This window comes from Microcebus murinus, chromosome 12 (assembly GCF_040939455.1).
Source record: "Microcebus murinus isolate Inina chromosome 12, M.murinus_Inina_mat1.0, whole genome shotgun sequence".
In the NCBI taxonomy this organism is placed as follows: Eukaryota; Metazoa; Chordata; class Mammalia; order Primates; family Cheirogaleidae; genus Microcebus; species Microcebus murinus.
The window spans coordinates 87,015,750-87,034,990 of NC_134115.1; the positions used below are offsets into that span (position 1 = coordinate 87,015,750).

At 55.0% G+C, this 19,241-nt stretch overlaps 1 protein-coding gene and 1 non-coding gene across 2 annotated transcripts; one reads left to right on the forward strand and one right to left on the reverse strand.

Annotated features, from left to right (window-relative positions):
• Positions 1–1,497: 1,497 nt before the first annotated feature.
• Positions 1,498–1,588, reverse strand: TRNAR-UCU (transfer RNA arginine (anticodon UCU)). The gene is given in 2 exon segments: positions 1,498–1,533; positions 1,552–1,588. It is a non-coding gene; the product is annotated as a tRNA-Arg (tRNA).
• A 314-nt stretch (positions 1,589–1,902) lies between these two features.
• On the forward strand, positions 1,903–16,859 carry SLC27A4 (solute carrier family 27 member 4). Its single transcript, XM_012772098.3, has 13 exons — positions 1,903–2,213; positions 3,550–3,716; positions 5,321–5,715; positions 7,766–7,924; positions 9,476–9,545; positions 9,642–9,733; positions 10,742–10,851; positions 11,131–11,340; positions 11,519–11,645; positions 12,394–12,531; positions 12,735–12,899; positions 12,985–13,131; positions 15,960–16,859. The coding sequence occupies exons 2-13, from the start codon at positions 3,556–3,558 to the stop codon at positions 16,115–16,117; spliced, it is 1,932 nt and encodes a 643-aa protein (XP_012627552.1). The 5' UTR covers positions 1,903–2,213; positions 3,550–3,555; the 3' UTR covers positions 16,118–16,859.
• Positions 16,860–19,241: the final 2,382 nt, after the last annotated feature.

Consider the following 19,241-nt stretch of genomic DNA (forward strand, 5'->3'; position numbering starts at 1 on the left):
CTGGGAGGCCAAGGCAGGAGGATTGATTGCTTGAGCTCAGTTCGAAACCAGCCTGAGCAAGAGCGAGACCCCCATCTCTACTATAAATAGAAAGAAATTAGGCCGGGCGCGGTGGCTCACGCCTGTAATCCTAGCACTCTGGGAGGCCGAGGCGGGCGGATTGCTCAAGGTCAGGAGTTCAAAACCAGCCTGAGCGAGACCCCGTCTCTACCATAAAAAAAATAGAAAGAAATTAATTGGCCAACTAATATATATAATATAAAAATCAGCCGGGCATGGTGACTCGTGCCTGTAGTCCCAGCTACTCGGGAGGCTGAGGCAGGAGGATTGCTTGAGCCCAGGAGTTTGAGGTTGCTGTGAGCTAGGCTGACGCCACGGCACTCACTCTAGCCTAGGCAAGAAAGTGAGACTCTGTCTCAAAAAAAAAAAAAAAAAATAGAAAGAAATTAGCTGGGCATGGTGACACATGCCTGTAGTCCCAGCTACTTGGGAGGCTGAGGCAGGAGGATCCCTTGAGCCCAGGAGTTTGAGGTTGCTGTGAGCTAGGTTGATGCCACAGCACTCTAGCCCAGGCAACAGAGTGAGACTCTGTCTCAAAAAACAAAACAAAACAAACAAACAAACAAAACACATTTATTGAGACTCCATCATTTGCTGAGCTCTGTGAATACAATCAGAGATAATCTCCGTGTCTAGATTCCGATCTGGTATGTACTTGTGCCCAATGAACCTGTAAACCACAATAATAAATATGTCAAGAACTACTTCAAACGCTCCCCATGAATCTCCACATCAAGTCTATGAGGAAAGCACTATAAATATGTCCCCATTTTTATCTCAATATATAACAAAATGAGACTGAACTTTCAGCTGAGAAGTGGAACCCAAGTGTGGTGGATGCCAGTGTCCATGCCCATAACCACTGCACAGTCTGCCTCTTGAATATGATACCCCTGGAAGAGGTGGTTGAGTTTACCCAAGTCCCTGAAAGGATGCACTCTGTACTCCAGAAGAACTAGGTCCAAATCCTGATCAGAACAAAGTTTCATCTTTCATTCCTATAGACTCTGAAAAGTGTCCCTCCCCATTTTCAAAAATTTCTACCAGACTAAGGGATTAAGGATCTATTTAAGGACACGTGACAACTGTGGATGCCCAACATGTTTGGTTATCAAGTAACCTTGTTAAAGAGGCCCAGAGCTCCACAAGGCTGGGAATCTGGCCAAGCACCTATGGGTCGGTGGGTAGCATGACAAATCAGGTCTCAGGTTGATAGGCTAATTGATTTGCTGCCGGGTCCAGAGCTATCATAGGCTGAAGTTAACCGAGGGCCTCCAAATCTGTGCCCTTTATGTCAGCAAGTAGGCTGCCTTCCCAAACTCCAAGTTTATTGTACAGAAGTAGCGATAGGTGCGACCTGTGGTTCTTTCTGAACCTTATAAGGGTTCTGGAGGACCTAAAATACCTAATGGAAGTGAAGGAGGAGCCGTTAAAACTCGACTCTGGTGGGACTCGAACCCACAACCTTTGAATAACCACACCAGGCCTAGCTAGAAGTCCAATGCGCTATCCATTGCGCCACAGAGCCAGCCGCCAGAGCTCACCCCCTGCCTCGCCTCGCTGCCTGAAACCGCCCATTTAGCACTCTTCTAGGTGTGGCGCCGAGCCTTTGCTCAATTTTGCCCCAGCTTGGGCGTGTGCTCGGGATTCTCAGCTGTTCTCCCTACGTCCTGGCGCCCAGGGACTGCAGGGAGAGAGGGCCGGGGCGGAGCCGGCACATATGTTTTGAGTCGGGGGGCGGGCTCTCCGCGGCCGGGCGGGACTACAACTCCCAGTGTGCCGCGCGGCGGCGGCGCCCGAGCCCGTCGCACGCGCAGGGCCGCCTGGGGTCGGGCGGCGTCCGGCGCGTTGGAACTCGCTGCGCCGCCACCTCTGCGGCTCGGCGGCCCGGGGAAGGCGCGGGAGGCGGTGCTGCCGGCCGGCGCAGCCGGTTAGGTTGCAGGAGGCGGGCGGGGGAGGAGCGTGGCGGGCGGGGCCGGGCGGCAGGAGGGGCTGGCCCGGCGGCCGGGCCATGCAGGGCGCAGAGCCGGCGAAGCACTGCTGATACCTGGCTCTGTGCGCCCAGGGGCGGCTCATGCCCCCCGCGCTCCATACTCCGCCGCTGCAACCGGGTCGCATCTGGGCAGGGCGCTGCGCGGCGGAGCCGACTGCGGGTGAGCACAAACTGGGTCCCTGGGCAGGGAGCTGAGCCGGGCCGAGTCAGGGGAAGGTGGCAATGCCGGCCTGGGGTGGAGGGCGCGCCGTGCCGCGCTCTCTCCCCACCAGACGCTGTGTTATCCAGGCTGTCTAGGGGCGAGAGCGTTACACATGTTCCGGGACGGGGGCCCGAGGAGACTGGACATCCCCTCCTCCCCTCTCCCCATTCCCCAGCCTTCCCGGACTGGTTCCTGCCCTCTGCTGTGGTGGGTTCTAGGTGGCCAGAGGTCTGAGGAGACCCAGGCATTGGGATTGGGGGCGCTGGTTCAGTCTCCTCGCCCCCGGCTTTTCTTTTTCACGAGGGGTAAGGGAAGGTGGTCTATAAGAGCTCCTTGTGGTCCAGACCATGTCCTCATCCCTGGCTTGGAGGTTCTCAAGCTACTTAACAGCCATGACCTTCAGCTCCTCCCAAGAATAGAAAAACTCGAAAAAAAACTGAGTCCCATCAGCTATCCCCTTGAGCAAGTCCGCAAAGCGCCAGGAATAGAACCCAAGAGTCCTAATCTCAGCCCAGCCTCTGCGGCACAGTCAGCCATTCCCCTTACCTTAAGCCTCAGTTCCCAGAGATTCATCTGAGTGGCTTGCTGTGTGCGTGTGCGTGTGCGTGTGCGTGTGTGTGTGTGTGGTGGTCGGGTGTGTACCTTCAAGGCCCTCTTCCCCTCCCTTAATCAGCTTTGCCCGCTGGGCGGTCACCTCTCAGGCACCTCCAGCCTCTAACTTGTTTACTCGGTTGCCCTCTATTGACCAGCAGAGGCACTGCGCTGCCTGTACCTGTGGGCAGGGACTGAGCAGGGCTCCTTTCCCTGGAGCTGCCCCTTTGGGTGTTTTGACTTGGCCTGGTCATCCACAGAACCTCTCTGGATCTCTGGGCAAGAGGGCTAGAGCACTTAAGTTAATACTCACGCCAAACCATCTTGATTAGGGACCCTGGATTTCAGGAGAGTAAGTCTCACATCCGTTGCACAGAGCAGGAGGCAAAGGCCTAAAGTGGTTAAGGGGGTTGCCCAAGGTCACATGGAGAGTGGTAGGCAGAGGTGGGATTACAAGTCTAGAACTAGCCTCCTGTTCTCACCCCTGGAATTCCTCACCTCAAGTCCCATGCCTCTAGCCTGCCCCGTCTAGCCAGCTGTGGGACCCAAGCCTGGAAAGAGACCCCTGTTCTCAGTCACTCCACTCGGTATGGCTAAGCCTTACCACAGGGTGACACTTTGGGGTTACAGGGGCCTGGCAGCCTGGGCTGGGAGACCTGGGGAATGTGGACATTTGGGTCCACTGACTGTCCTGTGCCCACAGGGCACAATGCTACTCGGAGCCTCTCTGGTGGGGGTGCTGCTGTTCTCCAAGCTGGTGCTGAAACTGCCCTGGACCCAGGTGGCGTTCTCCCTGCTTCTCCTCTACTTGGGGTCTGGCGGCTGGCGCTTCATCCGGGTTTTCATCAAGACTGTCAGGCGAGATATCTTGTGAGTACCTGGTCCAGTCCTTCCTGGGGTCTATCACACCATAATGGGTTCCGGATCCCCCAGATCTTCCTAGACTAGACTCCATGGTCTCAACCAGCATGGGGCACTTGGGCCCCAGAAGAGCAACCTCTGTTTTACACTCTTCCCCTGGCAATAGTACCTGGTACCTCCATCTCCAAGGTCCAAGTCTTCTCCCAGGGAATCTGCCTAACTTCAGTCTCTTTGGCTGGAGCAGGCTTGGGGCCTGGGAGGTACATTAAGGACCAGGTGTGTTGAAGAGACATCTTCAGAGGGTCCTGAGGACACTCTAGATTATTAGAGGGTGAAGAGGAACCCTGTGAGGCCCTGTCCTCAGGTTGGCACAGGTCTGAGGGGGAAAAGGGTCACTTAGTTCTAGAGCAGGGCCCCTAGTCAGATGTCTGGGAGAAGCTGTTCCCCAAAGAAAGCCAGGTATTCTCCACAGGGATGTCCAGAAACACCTGATCCATGCAACGTGCTGGGCTGGCTCTGGTGCCCAGAGAGGAACAAGGCAGACTTAGTCTGCCAAGTTCAGACTGGTCAGGTAGAAAGAAGGGAACACAGTAAATCCCTACCCTGGCAGTGCTGTGTGGGCAGAGACCCTGGTGGCCTTGCTTACCACTGTGTCCCAGTGCCCAGCACAGTGACCCACCACAGTGACCCACACCCAGAACAGGCAGCTCAGTATGTGTCAGTCTGGGTTGATTGCAAAAGGAGGTGTTGATTAGCACCCCAGGAAGAGTGGTAGCAGCGAGGCTGTGGGAGCATGGAGTAAGGAGAGATGACCTCTGGCCAGGACCTTGGGGAGTCAGACACGGCCTCCTGCAGGAAAAGTAGTTGTAATGGAGAGGTGCCTTGAAGGTGGTGGAAGGAGGGGAGTCCAGCCAGGGGCAGGATCAGCATCAGCAAAGGCACAGAAGCTGGGAGCTCATGGAGTTCAAGGGATCAGAAGTTGGCAGAGGTGGAGTAGGAAATGAAATGTTGCCAAGTGATTCCACAGACACTTGTAGAACATCTACTCTGTGCCTGGCACAGGACCCTGGGTCAAGGTGGTGACCAAGACAAAGGCCCACCCTGGTTCATAGGGAGAAAGACTAGACAAATCTGTAAGCTTCTGCTTTATTTACTATGGTGTTGGTTGGGGTAAGACATGGCCTGTGGGAGGCTCCAAATGAGGAGTCTGGACTTTGCCATGGAGCCCTGGGCACTGGAAGGCTTGTGCCAAAGCAGCAGGCTGAAAGGGTGGTAGGAGTTGAACTCTCAAGCCAGAAAGGCCTAGATTTCAAATCTCAGCTCAGCCACCTGGGAAGGTGTGGGCAAGGGAAGGTGTGGGCAAGCCGTGGCACTGTGAGAGCTGCGGTTCCTCTGTGTAAGGGGCGTGAGAAATCAAGTGCTCTTGTAGTCTTGGGAGGCATCAGCGAGGTGGGGCATGTTATGGTGCCAAGTGCCCAGGCAGAGCTGGGGGTAGAAGTGTTATAGGAGGCCTGGCTCGTGAGACTCAGGCTAATGAGGCAGCAACCTGGGCTGGGTGTCAGGACCTCTCACTCCCACCCCAGCAGTCAGCTGTCCTACTCGCTCCCACACAGCGGCGGCCTGGTGCTCCTGAAGGTGAAGGCAAAGGTGCGACGGTACCTGCGGGAGCGGCGGACAGTGCCCATTTTGTTTGCCTCAACGGTACAGCGTCACCCCGAAAAGACAGCCCTGATCTTCGAGGGTACAGACACCCACTGGACCTTCCACCAGCTGGATGACTACTCGAGCAGCGTGGCCAACTTCCTTCGGGGCCGTGGCCTGGCCTCAGGCGATGTGGCTGCCCTCTTCATGGAGAACCGAAATGAGTTTGTGGGCCTGTGGCTGGGCATGGCCAAGCTGGGTGTGGAGGCGGCGCTCATCAACACCAACCTCCGGCGGGACGCCCTCCTCCACTGTCTCACCACCTCTGGGGCACGGGCCCTTATATTTGGCAGTGAAATGGCCCCTGGTGAGTCCCAAGGGAGCAGGGGACATGCAGGAGTCTCGTGGGATCTTGCACAGACCCCAACTCCCTTCTATCTCTGGGGGAGGCTGTGTGGGTCAGTGCTGAAGGGCATGAACCGTGGAGTCAGACAGCCAAGGGTCTGCCACAGGTAAGCTGGAGGTCCTGGGTAAGGGACTGATTTCTCTGAGCTTCGGTGTCCTCACCTGCAGTTTCTACCTCGTCTTCTTTTCTTTTTTTTTGAGACTCACTTTGTTGCCCAGGCTAGAGTGAGTGCTGTGGCATCAGCCTGGCTCACAGCAACCTCAAACTCCTGGGCTCAACGATCCTGCTGCTTCAGCCTCTCAAGTAGCTGGGACTACAGGCATGCGCCACCATGCCCAGCTAATTTTTTGTATATATATATTTTAGTTGGTCAATTAATTTCTTTCTATTTTTGGTAGAGACGGGGTCTCGCTCAGGCTGGTTTTTTTTTTTTTTTTTTTTTTTTTGAGACAGAGTCTCGCTTTGTTGCCCAGGCTAGATTAAGTGCCGTAGCATCAGCCTAGCTCACAGCAACCTCAGTCTCCTGGGCTCAAGCAATCCTCCTGCCTCAGCCTCCCGAGTAGCTGGGACTACAGGCATGCGCCGCCATGCCCAGCTAATTTTTTGTATATATTTATTTTAGTTGGCCAATTAATTTCTTTCTATTTATAGTAGAGACGGGATCTCACTCGTGCTCAGGCTAGTTTCGAACTCCTGACCTCGAGCAATCTGCCCCGCCTCGGCCTCCCAGAGTGCTAGGATTACAGTCGTGAGCCACCGCGCCCGGCCCTCAGGCTGGTTTTGAACTCCCGACCTCGAGCAATCCGCCTGCCTCAGCCTCCCAGAGAGCTAGGATTACAGGCGTGGGCCACCACGCCCGGCCCTATTTTCAAGAAGATACTCCACCTGAAGCACTAGCAAAGTGGCTGATGCTAGGTGGCCCCTCAGATCTAATGGTAACTGTCCTTGTGACTGATTAGGGCTCATTTACCTCATCTATATAACGGGAGCAAAGATTCATTCCCCATGCTCCTTGTAAAGCTTTCTGAAAGGGAGAAGGAAAGATGCAGTGGGGAGAGGGAGGGTTGGACGAATCAAGACGAGGCCACTGGAAGCGGGGCTGAGTGGGCTGGCCCTGCCCCATGCCAGTGTGGGTGAGTATCTGGATGTCTGTGCAGCGCGTGGGGGAGCCCAGAGGAAGTTCCCGCTCTCCAAAGGGGATAGGGGGCTGCTGCCCTCTGACCCCAGCTCCTCCCTTCTAACTGGTCCCCCAGCGAGTAGCACATAGTGCAATGGATAAAGGCCCAGGCCCTGCTGTGAGATAGAACTAGCATTGTATCTGAGGTCCAGCACATTCTAGCTGTGAACAAGTTTCTTTCATTTTCAATTTTATCATCTGTGAAATGGGCTGTCATTGATACCTCCTTCCTAGGGTTGTGGGAGCAGCAGAATGCAGGTAAAGGGCCTGGTCTGTGGTTAGCCAGCAACTGATGGGGCTGTTGCTCCTGTCAACACTGAAGTCCCGGCGGGCACGGTGGCTCACGCCTGTAATCCTAGCACTCTGGGAGGCTGAGGCGGGAGGATCGCTCAAGGTCAGGAGTTGGAAACCAGCCTGAACAAGAGCGAGACCCCTGTCTCTACTAAAAATAGAAAGAAATTAATTGGCCAACTAAAAAAAATATATATATATATAAATTAGCTGGGCATGGTGATGCATGCCTGTAGTCCCAGCTACTCGGGAGGCTGAAGCAGGAGGATCGCTTGAGCCCAGGAGTTTGAGGTTGCTGTGAGCTAGGCTGATACCATGGCACTCTAGCCCAGGCAACAGAGTGAGACTCTGTCTCAAAAGAAAAGAAACAAAAAATTAAAAATTAAAAAAAAAACCAAACACTGAAGTCCCAGGTGCTTCACTCACTTCTCTCCCCGCCAAGCCAGTGTGCCCTGACAACATGCCCAGCCCTGGCATGAGCAGAGATCCTGGGAACATGAGGTTTCTTGGTCTGCATGCTGATCTGCCCTGTCCTCCCCGTAGCTGTCTGTGAGATCCATGCCAACCTGGACCCCTCGATCAGCCTCTTCTGCTCCGGCTCCTGGGAGCCCAGCACAGTGCCCGCCAGCACAGAGCACCTGGATCCCCTGCTGAAAGATGCCCCAAAGCACCTGCCCAGTCGTCCTGACAAGGGCTTCACAGGTGGGCTTCCCTACCCCACAGTTTCTGAGATGGGCCCAAGACACAGCACTAGCCTCAGGGCCAGAAGGCTTGAGTTCTGCAAACTTGCTATGTGCCTGAACAAGTCATGTCACCTCCCTTTTTCCATCTGGAAAATGGGGACAGTAACCCTGGGACACTAGGGTTACAATGAAGGTGCAACGAGCTGATGTGTATGAAGACGCCAGGCACAGAGGAAGTACACACAGGGACTCACTACGTCCAGTTCTTTGATTTGTTGAACAGCTTTTATGGATGCCTAACGTGCAGGATGATGAGGACCCCAGGAACTTGATTTGTCTAAATTTTTGCTGGGGTTGGGGTGGGATGGCAGGCGGGCTGGGGGGTAGGGGGAAGGAGCAAGATCCTTTGAATAATCATCAAGTGCCCATCCAGTGTAGGACACTGCTGTGTCTCCCCACCCCCTCCTCCAGGCAGCCTCCCTAGGCCTCTCACCTCCCTTCCTTTATACTCTAGCTTGCCTGGTCCTTCTGCTTTTCTTACTCCCCTGCAAAGCCACCCTGCCCGGTGGCTCAGAGCTCAGGCTGGTGAGTCAGATCTGAGTTTATATCCCGGCTCTGCTGCTTCCCTGTGTGGCCAACACCTAACCTGCCCTCTGAACCTTGGTGCCCACAGCCACAAACTAGAGGATAATAATAGAACCTACTTTATGGGGTAGCTTTGAGAGTTGAAAAAAGTGGATTAAGTCCTGAAGCTAGGGTGTGGCAGGAAGGGCTCAGTAACTGGTCATTGTCCTCATTGTCCTTTGACCTCTCTTTCATACGTGGACCTGGTCTCTTTGGTACATTTATAAGCTGCTTGAGGGCAGGGACTCTGGCTGGTTCACCCTGCTGCCCTCCTGGTGCTTAGGGCTGGCAAACAGCGACAGCCAGAGAGCATGAGATGTTGTGGCATGTGCTAGAAACATGTAGGGTCATCCTGTGGAGCTCCTGACCTCCAGGAGCCTCCAGTCTGGTAGGGCTGAGTTTCCTACAGAACGGGCCATGGGGTGAGAAAAATACATAGTCAGCAGTGCAGAAGCTACCTCAACATTGCGCTTCCTGCAGCTAATGCCTCCCCATGCTCTATGACTTAGGGCAGGCATCACCTCTTTCGGGCACCCAACCTGGCGCCATCTCCCCTCCCGCATACCCGGGCCAGGTGTCACTGCCAGGCTTCAGTAGGTCCAGTGCTTCCCGTCCTCCCTCTGGTGCTCAGTGCTCAGTATGGGAATTCCCTCCTTCCTCATCTGACTGTCCCACTCAGCTATAACTCCCGAGAGGGCTTGTGCCAATCTTAGTCACTAATGCCTCTCCCCCAGGGCCTGGCAAGGAGCAAGGGCCCAGGAAGACGTTTGTTGAAGGAGTGGATGTATTAGAGCAGAGCAGTGTGAGGGCATCAGGGTAGGCTTCCTGGAAGAAGTGTGGTAGGAGCAGGTGTTAAGGGCTGCACACATGCAGGCGTCCGTCTGTGTGGTCCCGTGCCCAGTCCTGTGCTGCCCCCTCACAGCACTCGTGTGTCTGTTTTCTTCAGATAAGCTCTTCTACATCTACACGTCAGGCACCACAGGGCTGCCCAAAGCCGCCATTGTCGTGCACAGCAGGTAAGAGGCGGGTGCCCCAACGTGATGGGCAGGGCCTGGGAGTCCCCTCCCTGCTGTCCAGGGGCTCACCCAGCCATTCACCCTGTGCCCTCCCAGGTATTACCGCATGGCTGCCCTGGTGTACTACGGATTCCGCATGCGGGCCGATGACATCGTCTATGACTGCCTCCCCCTCTACCATTCAGCAGGTAGCCCTGTGCTTGCCCCCTCTGCCTCTAGCATCCCAGGGCCACAGGAACCCCACTTTTCTTCTCAAGCAGCACGTTGCAGTAGAAATACATGAGTTTTAGAGTTCAAATCTGGGGCTAGATGCAGTGGACTGTAATTCTAGCACTTTGGAAGGCCAAGGCAGGAGGATCGCTTGAGGCCAGGAGTTTGAGACCAGCTTAGGGAACATGGGGAGACCCCCATCTATTCAAAAAATTAAAAAATTAGCCAGGCATGAAGGCACTCACCAGTAGTCACAGCTACTTGGGAGACTGATTCAGGAGGATCACTTGAGCCCAAGAGTTTGAGGCTTAGTGAGCTATGACGACTCCACTGTACTCCAGCCTGGATGACAGAGTGAGACCCTGTCTCTAAAAAAGGAACAACTATGGTCATTGACCTGACATCAGTCTTCTTTTCTGTTAAGGTGTCCACACCAGCCTCAGTGTGTGTTTGGAAGTGTCCCACAGGGCATCTGGGCTGGTCTGGTATTTCAGTCCACAGATGTGCCTGGCATTGCTGCATGGTTTTAGAGGCTTAAGGGGAGACAAAAGTTAAATAGAAACAGTTCCTGCCCTCCAGGTATTTAGAGTGGTGTGTGTTCCTGAGTAAGGAGGAGGGGCTGGGAGCAGGAGTGCTGCCCAAGGAAGAGCCGGAGATGGAGGCTGGGAGGCTTCTGGGAGGAGGTCCCTCAAGGCAGACAGATGGGAGGGGCAGAAGCCCCGCAGGGCAGCTTTGTCCTGCCTGGCTGTAGGGCAGCTTTATGGGCTTGGGACAAACTCCAGGCTCCCCTGGGAGCAGACTAAGCCACTGAGGCACCACAGAAGGGGTCTGAACAGGGAGAGATGTGTTCACTTAGTACAGGCGGGACAGGAAAGGAAGGAGACCAGGAGAGAGCACCCGAAAGGAGGTCGGCTTGGGTAATGTGGGGAGCCTCTGGAGGGAGGGTCTCTGTTTCTCTGACCTCAGGGCCCACCCCTCTGCTTCAGGAAACATCGTGGGAATTGGGCAGTGCCTGCTCCACGGAATGACAGTGGTGATCCGGAAGAAATTCTCAGCCTCCCGGTTCTGGGATGATTGTATCAAGTACAACTGCACAGTGAGTGAGAGGGGAAGGGAGGGAGTGGGCGAACTGTCCCATCCCATTGTTACCCTCCCCGCAACCACACTCTGGGGCATCTCTCTTATAACTGAAGTGGCCAGTCATTCAGAAGGGTTCCCTCAGGGCAACATTCCCATTGTTTAAATGGGAAGACTGAGGCCTGGAGAGGGAAGAGATTACACAGTCAGCCCCTGGGGAGGGTAGAAGCTTAAGGGTTGGGAAGTAGTGAAGTGAGGGCACCTCAGGAGCCTGGAGTCACACCAAGTCCACCCCCAGATTGTGCAGTACATTGGCGAACTGTGCCGCTACCTCCTGAACCAGCCGCCCCGGGAGGCAGAAAACCAACACCAGGTTCGCATGGCACTAGGCAATGGCCTCCGGCAGTCCATCTGGACCAGCTTCTCCAGCCGCTTCCACATACCCCAGGTGGCTGAGTTCTACGGGGCCACTGAGTGCAACTGCAGCCTGGGCAACTTCGACAGCCAGGTTCGGCCAGGTTGGGGAAGGGCGAGGCCACTGCGGGATGGGCCACGGGAGGCACTGGGCAGCAGAGAAGAGGGCAGAGTTCCAGTGCAAGAGTGTGGGTGCTGGAGTCCCCTTGCCCTCATTGTCCAGTTTGGGGCCCACGGTGGAAGAGCCCAGGCCCAAGTCTTAGCCTTCGCAGGTGGGGGCCTGTGGCTTCAACAGCCGCATCCTGTCCTTCGTGTACCCTATCCGGCTGGTACGCGTCAACGAGGACACCATGGAGCTGATCCGGGGGCCCGATGGCGTCTGCATTCCCTGCCAGCCAGGTCTGCCTCGGGCCGGAATTGGGGGTCAGAGGGAGAAGGGTTGGCCTGGGAAGGAGAGAAGCCAGGTCTGGGTGGGTGGGGAGCCCTGTTCTGACCAGTGGCCATCAGTCAGCTCCACTCCTAGGGCTACAAGTTGCTCATTTCTTTGTCCATCCATTTATTCACTCGCCTGTCCATCTATCCATTCATTCATTTTCATGTTGACTTGAGAGGACCCTGAGCTGGGCCGCTTGGGATTGATTCTGGCTCAGCCTCTTAGTTCTGCGTCATGGGCGAGTTATTCAGCCTCTCTATGCCTGAGTCCCCTTATTTGCAAACGGGGCTGATGGCAGCACCCTCCTCATCAGGTTGACTGCAGGATTATGTATGCTACATACAGAAGGCAGGGAGCAGGGCCTTGGCAGTGCTGGTTTTTTTTTTTATTTCGGCATATTATGGGGGTACAGATTTTAAGGTTTCAATAAATGCCCATTTCCCCCCCTTGTGCTGGTTTTGTGAGGCTGCCACTGTGTAGCCCAACCACGTTGCCGCATGTGCATCTTCCCATCCATCCAGCGAGCAGGCGTCACCACGTGCCTAAGGGTGTCAGACCTGCCAAGATGAGCTCCCGGGCTGGGGAGAAGACGGGCTTTTGTGTGGCAAACAGTGTGGATCCAGGCAGATCAAGATGCAGGGTGCATTTGGCGAGGGGGCACAGGTCGGAGAGGCTGCCTAGGCCATATCTGAGTCTGCCTGCCCCACCCCCTAGGCGAGCCAGGCCAGCTGGTGGGCCGCATCATCCAGAAAGACCCCCTGCGCCGCTTCGATGGCTACCTCAACCAGGGCGCCAACAATAAGAAGATTGCCAATGATGTCTTCAAGAAGGGGGACCAGGCCTACCTCACTGGTGGGTTCACAGCCCCTTTCTGAGGAGGCAGAGTGGATGCGGGGACCTTCTGCCGCCTTCAGAGAATATCTCCCCAGAACACCCCCCCTCCCCCCCGCAGCTCTTAGGGTAAAAGAAGTCCTTGTGCTCCAGCGAGGACTGCCTGGCTCCAGCCTGGGCCAAGGGTCAGCTGGCACAAGCTCTGACATACAACCCCTCCCTAGGCGATGTGCTGGTGATGGACGAGCTGGGCTACCTGTACTTCCGAGACCGCACGGGGGACACATTCCGCTGGAAGGGCGAGAACGTGTCCACCACCGAGGTGGAGGGCACGCTCAGCCGCCTGCTTGACATGGCCGACGTGGTGGTGTATGGTGTGGAAGTGCCAGGTGTGTGTGTGGAAATGGGAGATGTGTGCAGAGGCACCATCTGGGGACACCTCCAGCCACTCACCATCTACCTTACTGCCCCCAGGAGCTGAGGGCCGGGCCGGAATGGCTGCTGTGGCCAACCCCGCTGACAGCTGTGACCTGGAGCACTTTGCACAGGTCTTAAAGAAGGAGCTGCCCTTGTATGCCCGCCCCATCTTCCTGCGTTTCCTGCCTGAGCTGCACAAAACAGGTGTGTCCCACCCCTGCGCCAGCTCTTGGGTTCCAAGCCTAGGCTCTTTCCCATTTCTTCCTCAGAGACCCAATTGGCTATCATCTCCCTCTGCCCATAGTCTGGCCAGGGAGTTGGTAAACTGACCTGCCCGTGTAGAGGGAGCAGACTTCTCCAGAGAGAAGAGGCTCATGTTTCCTTCGTGGAATGAATACTTACTGATTGCCAGGCACCGTGCTGGGCCTTGGGGACACAATTAACACATTCTGATGGGACCTTTGTCTTCTTGGAGCTTTTAGAGCAGGAGGGAAGGCAGCCATAGGACAGGGAACTCCAAAGATAAAGACTGGACCATAGGCTGGGTGTGGTGGCTCATGCCTGTAATACTAGCACTCTGGGAGGCTGAGGCAGGAAGATCGCTTGAGGTCATGAGTTCGAGACCAGCCTGAGCAAGAGCAAGACCCTGTCTCTATTAAAAATAGAAAGTAATTGGCCAACTAAAAATATAGAAAAAATTAGCTGGGCATGGTGGCGCATGCCTGTAGTCCCAGCTACTTGGGAAGCTGAGGCAGGAGGATTGCTTGAGCCCAGGAGTTTGAGGTTGCTGTGAGCTAGGCTGACACCATGGCACTCTAGCTTGGGCAACAAAGTGAGACTCTGTCTCAAAAAAAAAAAGACTGGACCATAGGTCAAGCTGAGAGAAAAGGAATGAAGGGACGTTTGGGATGACTGGAAGGCTGCCCTGAGGAGGTGATGTTTCAGCTGAGATCTGAAGGAAAGGGAGGAATTTACTGGCGTGGGAGGCGTTCTAGACTGCGGGAACAGCAAGTATGAAAGAGCTTGGGTACTGGGGGATGAAAGGAGGCCCCCAAAGCTGGAGCCAAATGAGAGGGGCAGGCAGTGGTGTGAGATGGGATAGAGGCCAGCAGGGGCCCGAAGCCCAGAGCCTTGGAGGCTGGGGTGGGAGTTTGGACTATCCTGGGGCAGTAAGGAGCCACAGAAGTGTTTGAGCAGGATCATAACCTGGTCAGATTCATGTTCTACAAAGCTCTCCAGCTGCTCTGTGGGGAACGGGAGAGGACTGCAGGCAGCCTGGAGGGAGTGGAGAGATGCACGAAGGCCTGTTGTAGTTGGCCAGGTGAGAGAAGCAGTGGCCCCGCAGTTACACATGAAGCTAGCACCGTCCTTCTATCTATTGTCCCACTGGTGGCTCTCAGGAGTTTCCTGGTGGCCAGGGAGCGCTCAGGCTTATGCCCAGACCTGCCCCTTCTGGCTCTCCCTGACTGCTCACCCTTGGGCCACATCTGCCTGGCCACCTCCCAGGTGGTGGTCATGTCATTGCCCACCTTGATGGCAGGCCTTCCCTGACCAATATGGCCCCTGCCAGAGAGTGGGTGCCTGGACCTCTAGGGGCACCTGAAGCAGTAGGGAGGGTCTGGGGCTTCAGTGTGGCACTGAAGGACAAGGACACTGGTACCAGGCTCATGACTAAAACTGAGAGTTCCCCGAAGATTGGATGACACCATGGCTTCTGTCAGGAGAGGCAGGGAAGCTGACAGACTTTGGGGTTCAGATGGGGGGGGCTTTGCTACAGAACAAACCACCCCTAAACGTACTTGCCCCAGCTGAGCAGTTCTCCTGTCGGCCTTGCCTGGGGTTACTCAGAGAGCTGCCATCACGTAGTTACTCACCTGGGGAAGGAGGCTCTAAGATGGCCTCACTTCCACGTCTGGCTCTCATCTGGTTGCTTCTGCAGCACTGTCCAACAGAACTGCCTGCGATGATGGAAATGTTTACGATCTCTGCCATTCGACACAGTAGCTACTAGCCCTGTGTAGCTGTTGTGCACTTGAAATGTATACAGTGTGACTGGGGAACTGAAATTTAAATTTTGTTTAATTTTAATTAAATAGCCATATACAGCCAGTGATGACCCTGTTGGACAGTGCTGGCCTGGGGGCCTCACTGGGGATGGTTCTCTGCTCCATGTGGCTTCTCATCCTTCAGAAGGCTAGACTGGCCTTAAGGCATTCCTAAGACCCTGGGGACAGGGAGAGAGGCGGGACGGTACTGCAGGGACCCTTGCGGCCTAGATTCACCCAGGAATCCCACACTGTTGCTTCTGCCACATTCTATTGGTCAAAGCAAGTCACAAGGCCTGTCCAGATTGAGGCCAGTAGGAATTGAGAAAGACTCCAGCTCTTGCTGGGAGAAGTGGCAAAGCCACATTGTAAAGGTGTACAGGGAGGGGAGGAACCTGTAGCCCTTTTTTGGAAGTCTGTCACACCCAGGCTCAGATCCCAGAAGACTGATGAGAATCGGTCTTCTCGTCGTGCAGTGGGGCTAATACTGTTGATTGAAAGAGGCACAGTTTGCATACTGTTAAGGGAGAAAAGCTGCTAATTAAACTATTTCAGAGATGTTAAAGTTTGGAAGCATGTGCATCTTAGAAAATGAGATCATGCTTGTACTCAGTATGTAGGTGCTCAAGTAAAGGGTCATCAGTTGGCTGGTCCTCTACTCTGCTGTCACTCAGTGTGTGAAGTCGGGCACATAGCTTCCCTTCTCCAGGTCTCACTTTCCCCATTTTCAAAATGGGTATGCGTGGGTAACGCAGCTGTCCCTGTCCCCTACCTCTGCCTTGCCATGGCTGCTCTGAGAAGCAGTACACAAGGTAACAGATGGAGCATTCTTTGCAAATTTTAAAGGGTGGTGCCTTCTCCTCCCACACTCCCCCTCTCCTGTTTTCTCTCCAGCCCTTCTCTCTGTCCTTCCCCAACAGTGGTGGTCAGGTTCCCAGGAGCTCGGGCCCTTGCCCTGAACTGTCTGAGTTTTCCCCACTCCCCCAGGGACCTACAAGTTCCAGAAGACAGAGCTGCGGAAGGAGGGCTTTGACCCAGCTATCGTGAAAGACCCACTGTTCTACCTGGACACCCGGAAGGGCCACTATGTCCCACTGGACCAAGAGGCCTACACCCGCATCCAGGCAGGCGAAGAGAAGCTGTGATTTTCCTGCTACATCCCTCTGAGGGCTGGCAGATGCTGGATCCAGAGCCCCAGGCTCCACCCCAGAGGGGTCCTGGACAAATGCCAGACCAAAGCAAGCAGGGCCCAGCACCTCCACCCAGGGTTCTGGCCCCTCCCTTCAAAACTGCCAGGTGACTCACTGCCACCTCCCACACCCCCTCCAGAGGTTTTCTGTGAAAGCCTCATGTCCAAGTTATGTCTTCTGGGCTAGGCAGGCCCTCTGGTTCCCAGGCTGAGACTGACAGGGCCTTCTCAGGATGATGTCTTGGGTCAGTGCAAGGGGAGGTAGAGGGGTCACCAAGCTCTCCCAGAGAACAGGGAGCTTATAAATGGGACCAGGGCAGCAGTCTCCAGACTCAGGAAGCCAACATAGTGGGCAGGGGCATTAGTGGCTGTTGGTTAGGTGGCCGAAGAGGATCCTGGCCCCAGAGCTGCCCAAGTTATTCAGCTTCACTTGTACCTCCAGGAGGGGAAGAGGAGGCCCTGACATGGCCCCTGATTCCCTCCTGCAATAGGAGGTCAGGACAGAGTGCCCCTTATCTCCCCCCACTCCATCATCCTCTCTCTGGGTGGCTGCCTGGCTGTCCCTCAGGCAGGGCCTTTCTGTCCTTGTGGGTCTGTCTGTGTCACCTTCTCCATCTCAGTCCTGCCCTGGCTATGAAAGGAGGAGGAATGGGGGAGGGGGGCTCAGGGACCAATAAACTCTGCCTTGATTCCTCCTAGCCTGGTTGCAAGCCACCTGAGCTACATGGCCCCAGAGCCCCCCCCAGCCCACCCCGGGCCTGCTAAGGCCTCACCTCCTGCCCCTCTGGCCTGTTCACTCCCTCTTCCATTCATTCATTCACCTGGACTTAGGGACATAGCAGGTAAGGTGCCACAGCCGCTGCCATCCATGTGCAGCTCAGATGGGGGAGTTGCCACCTGAGTCTGGCAAGCTGTGTAACAACGTGAGTACAAAAGTTCAAACCAGGCAGAGCACAGTCGCTCACGCCTGTAATCATAGCACTTTGGGAGGCTGAGGCAGGAGTTTGAGACCAGTCTGGGCAACACAGCAAGACCCTGTCTTTATAAGAAAAAATTAGCCAGGTGTGGTAGCACACACCTGTAATCCCAGCACACCTGTAATCCCAGGCTGAGGGCAGGAGGATCTCTTGAGCCCAAGAGCTCATGGCTGCATCGAGCTATTATCACACCACTGCATGCCAGCCTGGGCAACAAAGCGAGACCCTGTCTCTAAAAAGAAAAGAAAAACTAAGTCCAAACCAGCTGTCTCAAGCTTGTGGCCTTGAGCAAGTAACTCCGTCCACTCACCTGTAAAATGGGAACAGTCAGTTAAGAGGATTCAGAAGCTAAAGGTAGGCTGGGGGCGCAGTGGCTCACACCTGTAATCCTAGCACTCTGGGAGGCCGATGGACTGCTCAAGGTCAGGAGTTCAAAACCAGCCTGAGCAAAGCGAGACCCTGTTTCTACTATAAATATAAAGAAATTAATTGGCCAACTAATATATATAGAAAAAATTAGCCGGGCATGGTGGTGCATGCCTATAGTCCCAGCTACTTGGGAGGTTGAGGCAGAAGGATTGCTTGAGCCCAGGAGTGTGAGGTTGCTGTGAGCTAGGCTGAGGCCAGGGCACTCACTCTAGCCTGGGCAACAAAGCAAGACTCTGTCCCACCCCCCACCCCCAAAAAAAAGAAGAAGCTAAAGGTAGCCAGTATGAGGAAGGGGTTTGAGGGGAAACCCTAAGCTACAGTAGGATCCTGACTCCAGACCCTGCCACTCCCTCTGCCTGCGGTACATTTTCCCCATGTATTAGGGGCTGGAAAGATCTGGGTGGGGCTGGGAGGATGTTGCTGTGGGTGCCAGAGCAAAGCTGGCTGCCCAACCAGTACGGACAGAGTCCAAGAAAGCTTCCCGGAGCAGTACGATGGAGAGCCAACTGCCTCCTAGGCCCCACTGCTGTAGTTGTGCCCAGGCTGGAGGCTCACAGCCAGTGGGAAGGGGTTCCTGCACAGCCCAAGGCAGTGGGCAGTTCGACCCAAGCCCCTGGGCCTTTATCTCCACTGCTGAACCCTGACCAGGAGTCTGTGAGGTGGGCTTTGTAAATAGGCTTTTCAAGGAAAGAACTTGGAGATTTTGAGTCACTTGGCCAAGGTCACACAGCAAGTAGTGGGGGCTGGAATGCAAACCTGAGCCCTGTGTCCTTCCTGCACCCCCTGGCTCCTGGTGCAGAAGACAACAGGAAGTCAGAAGAGCTTCCATTCCAGGCATGCCTGTGAAGCTAACGTGGCCACACCCTGGGCCAGTGGCTGACAGTTAGGTGGAGGGTGGCAAGGCTGAGAAGCCTGGGGTGCCTCCTGGGAGAGTGACCTTTGAAAGATAGAGGACTCTGGTGCCTGTCTCCAGAGAAAGTGGCAGGGGGTGGGGTCGTGGCAGAGCTGGAGTGGGGAGCAACACTCAAGGAGTCGGGATGGCAGGCCTGCTGCCGTGCCTGACTGTGGCCGGCAGAGGGCGCACAGAGCTTGGAGCATCCAGCCCTGGCCCCTAGCACTCAGCCGAGGGAAGCAGGAAGGATGGGCTGTGAGTACCACCTCACCTTCAAGCAGGTACCAACTCAGAGGACCTCATGGCAGGCCTTTGAGGGCCTTTGGTCGGGCTTCCAAGAGCCTGGATTTGGTTATGGTGCTGCTTTGTGTCTTTAGCCCTCAACAGTAAGTTCTTTACAATGGCAAGAAGCCTTTGGAGAGAGGCCATTCCTTTTTCCAGGTTGAACACAGTCACCCAAAGGCAGTATCCAGTGGTGGTTAAGAGATCCAGCTCTGCAGTCAGCAAGGCCAGCATCCAAATTCCACCTCTACCAGCCTAAGCTGTTTCCTGTCCTGTAAATGGAGATCAAGGAATCTCTCCCTTGGGGATTGCAATGTGAAAATGCAATGAAATTGTGCATGGAAATCTTTTAGCAGGGGTCTGGTGCTGGTATCTGCTCAATGCATAGTAATCAAAAGAAACAAAGGGGCTGGGTGTGGTGGCTCATGCCTGTAATCCTAGCACTCTGGGAGGCCAAGGCCAGAGGATCATTTGAGCTCAGGAGTTGGAGACCAACCTGA

Coding starts and splice junctions, on each gene's coding strand:
- SLC27A4 (XM_012772098.3), top strand. CDS start 3,556: ATGCTACTCGGAGCCTCTCTGGTGGGGGTGCTGCTGTTCTCCAAGCTG. Junction 5,716..7,765: donor TGGCAGTGAAATGGCCCCTG/GTGAGTCCCAAG, acceptor TCCTCCCCGTAG/CTGTCTGTGAGATCCATGCC. Junction 10,852..11,130: donor GTATCAAGTACAACTGCACA/GTGAGTGAGAGG, acceptor GTCCACCCCCAG/ATTGTGCAGTACATTGGCGA.